The sequence below is a fragment of the Eretmochelys imbricata genome, chromosome 9 (assembly GCF_965152235.1).
Source record: "Eretmochelys imbricata isolate rEreImb1 chromosome 9, rEreImb1.hap1, whole genome shotgun sequence".
NCBI classification, from domain to species: domain Eukaryota; kingdom Metazoa; phylum Chordata; order Testudines; family Cheloniidae; genus Eretmochelys; species Eretmochelys imbricata.
Genome location: NC_135580.1, coordinates 60,749,920 through 60,758,535, shown reverse-complemented (window position 1 = coordinate 60,758,535; position 8,616 = coordinate 60,749,920). Strand labels below are relative to the sequence as shown.

The window sequence follows — 8,616 nt, the reverse complement described above, 5'->3', positions numbered from 1 at the left end:
CAGAGAGAGGGGGTCTGTGATGGGAGACAGATACTACCGTGCAGCTGGGAGAATCTTCAGCCTCAGCGGCATCTGAAGTCTTTCCTGTGGAGACAGCAGGCTGAAGACTATTGGTGGCAGAGGCAGAAGAAACAACAGTGAAGCTTAGAAATTTTTATGATCTATTTTTCCTGAGTTTCTCAGCCTGGGTGTTAACTACAGGCTGAAATTCTGCAAATCCATGACAACGGAAGGAGTAACATGTAATTAAAGAGACCAGAACTGGCAGCGTGAAGAGCTGAGCCTCCTGTAGAGCAAAGTACAAAGTCATCTTGGTAAAAATGGGCCAGTAACGCTTCTGCTGGGATAAAGGCAGAGCAAGGAGTAAACACAAAAGAGCCTGGTGCTTCTCCAGCAGGACTTCCCTGGTGAGGGAGAAGAGCCGGCTCTCCGCTCTGGGTGTGCTATGTTCCTAGGAAAGCAGTGGAGGTTCTAGGACTGGGTCTAAGAGTATAATTTTGCTCTACAGACTGGTTCCGCAAAGATGACTCTCTGGTGCTGCTTCAGTCAAATCAGAGTTGGGAGGAAACTGTCCAACACCAAATGCAAGACACCCAGGTTTTGTCTGGTCTCATCTGGAACGGGCACCCCCCCTACTCCTCCCCATCCCCTGAACAGCCAGAATCCAGTTCAGGTTCTGATACAGCCACTCACGTGGGTTATTCCCTTCCCCAGAATGATGGGTCAGGCACCAATCCTCGCCTGCACCCCTGGGGCTCAGAACCATCTGCAGGTGTAGGCCATGCCAGGAGCACTGCTAGAGTGTACACCATCACCATGCTGTGTGGACCCCTCAGTTCGCAGGGGCCTGGAACTTGTCAGCTGCCGTGGGGCTGTTGCTGGGGATTGGAGCTCAGAGCTCTTGCCAGTGCTGGATTCAGCAGCCTATTCACCTGAGAGTGGCAGTGAAACCCGAGCCTGATCATAGCCCCTCCCCTGGGTCACGTGGCATCTTCCCACGCTGCAGGAACCCACCTGACACTAAGGACACATGGCCCTGCCATTTTCACAGCTTGACTCCCCCACTTCCTCCCTGCTGAATGGGCACAACCCCAGCTCCCCTGCACTGGGTTTGGAGCCTGTTTTCCTGACACAGCCACAGGGGCCTGATTCTCCTCACACGGACACCTGGGTGATCCGGCCCAGGCCAGCACAGTCGGCTGGGTGCAATCCATTAAAGAGAGAACAGAAACAGGCCCATTGTGTCAATCACATACCACACCCCGTGTCAGAGAGGGACAGTTCATTCAACACAGGAGCCTGTGACACCAGCTTGGTTGCTTTTCCTGAGACACACCACATCATGAGAGCTCAGTCCAGGGCAGCTGCTGTGCAGGTGACAGCAGCAGCACCTTGCATGGTCAAGTACAGCAAGGAGAGGTAGCAAACGGTGACCGGTAAGCCAGGAAACTCTTCGGCATTAAATCTCCCAGCAGAGTGGGCTTTTAGCTTCATGTTACAACCCACAGGTGTTCAGGGTCTGAGGGTTGCCATAAAGCTAACGCCCACGCTCGCTGCAGAGTGTCCGTGGAGCGTCCACTTCACAGGGCCCTCCCCGTGATGCATGCTGTGCAGATGGAAACATCTGCTATCCCCTGGCCTGTCTGATAGGTGAATAGCCTGAGAACTCGTGGAAAGGGCACAATTCTGAACAGATCCTGGGGGTGCTGAGGGAAGCAGGTCGAATGATTCATTGTGAATTTAGCCCTTTTTCTGGTTCAGAAGCAGTTCCTGGGTTTCTGGCCTTCACAAAGATTTGCTGATTAGTTTGGACCAAAGATTTCCAGCTGAGTTGTGAGCTCTTTTTACTGTGACTAGCCACTTGCTGTCATTCATGGGGTGTGACTGATCATTGAAGTCACATGGTATCATTTCAACTCTGACTGGATACCTGAAACTTTTAAAACAGAAGAATAACACCCACCACCTAACGTGACCTTCACCTGTGTTACTATCCAGACAAACCCCCACCTGTGCCAAAATGCATGGTGCCACCAGGACTGGTGAGTGTCTTCCCGCATACCCCACTGGCATTCAAATCTTCACCAGCTGGCAATAACGGCCCCACAAACCCCAGCGCTTTCATCTGTGAAAATATCGCAGCTCTTTGCATTATTCAGCCAGCTCCGGTGCTAAGCGCCAGTGCTCCTGCTGGAATCAGCGTGACAGGATCAGGACCTTGAGTCACTGTCGTTCACCATGGTCTGCTGCAGGGTCCTCCTTGTACCAGATTCCAAAGGGAAGGCCACTCATGGCAGGGCATCACTCCAGGATATCCCATGCCTGTTTTGTCTCAGCCAGTCCTGGATGGGGGGGGGGCCTCTGGGGGTGTGCTCACTTGCTGCGATGAGTTCCGTTCGCCATGTGCAAAGGGTCACACACACCAGCACATTGGTATGTAGACAAATACAGAAGGAAGAAAAGTCCAGGTTTTTTTTTTTCTCAAAAATCCTCCATTAAATGTCAAGTTCTTGTCCACCCATTAGTCATCAGCCAGCAACTACTAATTGCCCTGTATCCCTCAAGCCACAGTTTGATCATTAGGGATCTGGTAGGTGTGTATGGGACATGCAAAGTTCTTATTGGTGCCTCACACCCGGGGTCCTTCCGACCAAAATGTCCTGTCTTCCAGGGACCGTGTGTGATGCAAGCGCTGAGCCAAATGAGGTCTGGCCATGAAGTCAAGCAAGAAAACGTTTAGATAGAGAACCCCTGGATTTCAGTGGAGACCCTGCAAACTGGGATGGGTAAATGAGCAAGGCAAGACCTGCTGCTACCAGACTGGCTGGCAGGGGTTGGGAGCCCCCTCGTCAAGCCAGTTGTTCATGCTGTGGTTGTGAGACTCGCTTTCAAACACTGTCTATATTTTGTCTAGAGCAGGGCCTGAGAGGCCAGGGCAAGCCCCAGGGCTCTAGGCCTGGGGGATCAGGACTTTGCTTTTGGGCCACTCTCTAGTTTTTCCCTTTGGTGAATGCTGGACTCTGAATGGGGCTGTTTGTAGTGTGAATATCTGCCCGCCTTGCCCCACCCGCTGTTGGCCCACACTGTTCTGTGTGTGGATCGTGGATGGTGTCTCTGTGGGTACATCTACACTGGAGCTGGAGAGGGAATTTCTAGCTCAGGCAGCCAGACCTGCGCTAGCTGGAATTGAGCAGGCACGCTAAAAATAGCAGTGTAGCCATGGCATCGGGCCTGGCAGGAGGGGCCAGCTATTTTGAGTACACTGCCATCTGAACCCTAGGCCAGGCTTTGGTGCCTGGCCCCTACTTGACACTGCGGCTGCGCGTAGACACTAACTTGGTCACTAACACCTTCTGACGTGCCTGCGGCCTGGCTGTGGGGAGCTCCTGGCAGTAGATTTGAGGGTTTGCAGTACAATTGGCTAACGTGGCTAGGTTTGGGGGGGTTTAATTCTTAACAATGGAAGGAGAGATTCCAAAGAAAAGCCCGGATATGGTCAGAGCCCGAAGTACTTCCCGTCCCGTTAGCACAACTGTAATGCGCCTGTTAGGACAATCAGATGGTCTCCCCCATGTTGCTGGGGCTGCTAGTGGGAAGGTGCCAGGCACAGACATTGCACACAACATAGACATGAAGGTTACTGCTGTGATTCCGTCCCCTCCAGGGCCGCGGTGCAGGGACAGCACAAGGTGAGCGCATGGCACTCCTTGTGGGAATGGAACCAACAATGGGTTTGCACAAGCGCCCCTGAAATGCTGCTGCTGGGCTGAGCTGGCCGAGCGTGGGGATCCCTGGAACTGGCTCTCTGGTTTGTGAGCCCTGACCCCTATTCTCGGGGCTGGTTTGTTGCTTGTGACAATGCCCAAACCGGAGGCCACTCCCAGGCTACCTGACGTGGCTTGACCTCGTTTGTGAGACTGGGCACCACCGAAGTCACATGGCAGTGTTTTTGCTCTCTGATTGGATGACTGAAACTATTTAGGCAGGCGACTCAGGAATCACACCATTTGCAGGGTGAATAAACCTTGCTGCTACAATCCCTGGGAAATTGTATCCGTGAAGCATTTCCCGAGTGCCTGGCCATTGCCAAATGTCTACCAACAACCGCCCCCCGTGTGACAGCTCTGCTTACACAAACAGCATCCTCAAAATTACCATGCAGAGTTGTGCTGCACCAGAATAAATAACCCTACCACAGCAGGTCAGCTCTGATTGCGTTGCCCCACTGATTTCTCATTCCTCACAAATCTGGTCCTGCGCGCAGTCACAGCATAGCGCGTGGACCTCAGCAGAGTCCTGGCTCCCACTACTTTCACCTGGCTTGTTTTTAGTTATTACTTGGATTAGCTGTGATGTGTAGTTCAGGAGCAGACCCAGCTCTGGTCTCTAGAGGGCTCAGTCTCTGGGCCTTTCCTAACTACTCATGGATTGCCAATGATGTCTGCTTTTCCTTCCTTTTGCCACTAGATGAAGCCAGAATAATTCACTGCTCGCGATGACCCCTGGCTACTAGAAGCTCTTTCTCGGTGGTGTGGCATCATCCTGGCCTGTCAGCAGGGAGTTCTCTCTGCATTCCTGTAGCCTCACACACGTGTCCACTGTCTCTGCCTCTCTGCAAAGCGTCATGCATAGCGAGTGCTATATAACCAGAACAGGGACATGATCATCCATTGCTGCCCACTCCTTCCGGGCGTCTCCCCAGGGCCTGGATCCCCCCAGCTGCTGCGTAGGGAATCAGACCCACCAGCTAGTTCCAGGGGCATGCTGAAGACTGGGGGCTGCCCTCAGATGAATGTGCTGCTGGCTCCTTCCATGCTGCCGTCACCCCCACCTCCTGCTATGCGCTTCAGGCAAGGAGCATGCCAGAGCCTGGCGGGGGGCTGATGGGAAGCAGACAGCTGCACCTTTGATCGTAGCACTGGCAGGTTGTTTCCCCCCACTTTTATTATTATGTTAAAAATATTAAGTGAACAGGCTGGGTGTCTTTGATCAGCGTGTTCCTGCGGCAGCAGCTCTTGGGACTGACAGGGAGTGAAGGGAATGCAGACTGGGGAAAGCATCTTGTTTGATAAAACATCAATACAGGCCTGTGGGACTCTGCAAGGGGCTGAGTCATCAGGAGCGCAGGGCGCTCGCAGAATCAGGCCCTGACTCAGCAATGCAAAGACTGTGCTTGGTGCTCATTTCAGTAGCTTTGCTTTAAAGCGAGCCATTCCCCCAAACCCACTGCTGATTCCCTTCCGCTAGAGTACCGTGGGGAGGGAGCTCACAGCGCAATGCCTGTGGGGGGGGGGACCCTGACAGAAGCATTCACAGCAATCAATCTTGTGAAAGCCAGTTGTGATTTGGAAGCATTTGTATCCGACCCAGGTCTGCACAGCAGGGGGAAGCTCAGGGAGAGGGGAATTTGTTATCTGAAAGCCAGGAATGGGGCCAGAGCAAACCCCCAACCCAACACCCCTCACCTTGGAGGGGTCTGAAATCCAGCTATGGCTAAGGCACCTCTCAGACAACCCAAAGCTGTCCAGCAGGGAGCAGGCCAACCAGCCTGGGGGCTTGCAGTGCAAGTGCCAACGGGGTGTAGGGCACTGCCTGCCTGTGTGGGAATGGAAGCAGGCCGGGGCCTCGGCTCTTCAGTGATTGTCACCGCATTCAAGGGGGGTTGGGCGGCTGTCAGGCAGCCTGTACATGACTCGCCCGGGATTTGTGCATCCTTGTCACATTAGCAGACACCCACTGTGTGTGTGTGACAAGTGTGCATGGCGCAGGATGGCCCAGCTGTGTGCACACACAATGCTCATGTGTCGCAGAGATGCAGCGCCTGGCTCAGCCCAGGTGTAACTCCACCAAACAGCAGCCTGCCTGCGTCCGAGGGACACACCAGAGCATAGGTAAAGTGCGTTTAGTGAGCAAGGTGACAGACTCCTCAGATATCCTAGAGGGAAGGAGAGCAGACCAGTGGGAGATAGCTGATCAATCAGATCAGATTGATAGGTAAGAGAGTTTGTCTTATGAAGGAAAATAAGCCATGCCTAGCACCTCCTGAGACACGGCTCGTATCTGACTCACAGGAGAGGAGTGGTGTTGTTCTTCAAGGCCAGCTACAATATGGTTTGGGCAGAACCCCTGGGGCTGGTCCCAGGGATGCTTGGTGTCTGGGCAGGGAAGGCCATGCCGTGGGTCCCTCCCGTGCTCAGTAGGACCCTAGACTCTCTAGACTGTCTCCAGCAGGGGCAGGAGGAACTAGGCTGTGAAGATTCCTGGTGAGGCTGAGTCCATGGCCTCCTACAATGCCCTTCAATCCTATGTCAGACACAGAGCCAGCGGAGGAGACACAAGCCGCTTTGCCAATGACTTGCCAAGTGCCTCTAGCTAAGTCGGTCCTTTCGATTTTCAGCAAGTTGCTTCAGCCTTCCCGTTTCCTTTGCAGAAAGGCACCTCCTTTCGTAGGTTGGCTGGGCCAAAGTCATCCTGAGCAGAATCCCAAGGACAGCCAGGCTACACCATGGATCAGTTTGCCCCAGGCACTTGCCATTTCAGGTCTTGGTCCTGCTAAGAGCATGTGGCCCCTTGTGCCCAGACAGATTCCCCCTGGGCTGAGCATACAGCACTCACGGCAGGGCTGGGCCTGGCCTTGGCTTGCTCCCTCTCTGAGCGTCAGTGCTGGATGTTCCTTCCTTTTGGCTGACAACAGGTCCATTTCTCTCCCTGCAGCATCGCCAGGGGCTGGCAGCTGGCATCGTGTGGACAGCACCGGTGGAAGCTCTCAGAAGAGCGTTAGAACCTGGCCAGGGAGTGACTGAGGGTCACTTTGGTTGAACACTGGGTCTGGAGCATCTCAGTTCTTCCAAAGCAACCTACATTCTAACTGGCCCTTCTGTCTCTGCTGCCATCTGTTCAGCTCAACTCAGTACTGGGGTCTTTGTCCGGGGAAGGAAAATTACAAGGTCAAATGAAAGAGAAAAAACATCATCAACATTTCGCATGATCAAAGCTATTTAAAGTACCACACGCTGAAGCGAATGAACAGTTTCAAGCTAGCTTCGTCGTGGGCACTGGGTTACAACTGGGGCTGAACTGGAGACCACTTGCAGAGCCCCAAAGAGCAGGAGGACAAGTCCCCACTTGTCATCAGACCCTGGGAAGCTGCTGGGCTGATGCAGGAAGGAATAGGAAGCCCACTGTCATCTGAGGATGGCCCTGCTCATGATGACCGATGTCTGCCTTCTCCATTCCACAGGCGTCTCCTTCCACTGTATCTCCACTGGAAACGAGGCCAGGAGCCGACTGCACAGGGGTGCGGGCTCTGTAGTTAAGACATTTACCTTCCGTCTGCTGGAGTCCCCAGGGAGACACAAAAAAGATTTGCAAATTGCCAGTAAAGAAAGGAAAAAATTACACAAATCCCAGCAGGACAGGATGTCCTCACAGCACCAGCCTGGGAGAGTGCAGCCCCTGCAGCTGGAGCTGGGCTTTGAAGAGCCAGCATAAAACTCCCAGCAATGCTGTCTCCACCCCTCCCTGGCCAGGATGAAGTCGGGGTGGTCAGGGCTGGGTTCTGGCACCGCTTGGGTTGTCTAACTCAGGGGCAAACTCCATCATGACCCGCCGAGCCAGTGGATTTGTGCTCTTAAGAAGCTCTGCCGCGGAGGTGCGAGTACCGGGACTGGCCTTGCTGCCTTTCTTCTGTAGCAGGGCCTTGAAGTCTTCATTCCGACTGGAGGCTCTGCCAGGGCCTCCTGTTGCCGGGGGGGACTCGCAGGCCGGGTGCCCGGCTGGGTTCTTCACCGGGGAGTGAGAATTCTGCCTGCTGCTGAAGGCATCTCCTGGCTCCTTCCAGCCCAGCAGCTTCCTCTTTGACCTAAAGACAAAAGAAGCCTGTGGTTGGCGTGGCTGTGGCAGTGTGTTCCAGATCCTGAGGCAGAGGCGCTCACAAAAGGGCATTCCCCACAACCCCCAGGCAGGCGGCTGCATCCCACCCATAACTGTGGTGAACACCTGACCCCCAGATACGTGGCCGTGCCCTCACTGCGACCCGGAAATGTTCCATCCACTGGAAACTTACGTATAACAGCCAATTCAGCACGGCCAATCAGTGCAGAGAGATGCAGAACCCAGTTACTTCACTGAGCTCCATTGCACAACATCATCGAGAATAGGCCAAATTCACCCCTGGTGCCAGCCCCTGAAGTCAGTGGAGCTGCTTTAGGTAAGAATCTGGGCCAACACTGCCTGCAAAGGATTCTCAGGCCAGTGAGAGGTCCTGGCCTGACAGCTCTGGACCCTGACCCTCTTCCCCTTGGAGTGAGGAGAGCAGAGGCAGAAGCAGGAAGTGCTATATTCTGCCATGGTGCCACCCTCCCGCTCGTCCCAGTGCCCGGACCAGGAGGGGAGGGGAGTTCAGCCTCCAGGGCACTTGGCACATCCAGTGTTTGGCCAGCAAGGAGGACAACTGGTGCCGCTGGTGATGGGGGGATGCGCTGTGGATAGCGGGAACTGCACTGAATCCACCCACTTCCCTTCCGAGAAGCCACAGAGCAGCCAGCAGGTGGCGATGACCAGTGAGGAGCTATAGACTCCCCAGTCCAGTGGTGCCCCCCACTCCCGCCAGCACAG

The 8,616-nt window shown here is 54.3% G+C and overlaps 1 protein-coding gene across 1 annotated transcript in view; it reads right to left on the bottom strand.

Moving 5' to 3' along the window:
- Positions 1–6,597: 6,597 nt before the first annotated feature.
- NHSL2 (NHS like 2) overlaps positions 6,598–8,616 on the bottom strand; it is a 143,466-nt gene continuing 141,447 nt past the window's right edge. Inside the window, exon 8 of the mRNA XM_077826639.1 lies at positions 6,598–7,861. Within this exon, the coding sequence (XP_077682765.1) occupies positions 7,546–7,861 (316 nt within the window). The 3' untranslated portion in view covers positions 6,598–7,545. The remainder of the gene's footprint in view (positions 7,862–8,616) is intronic.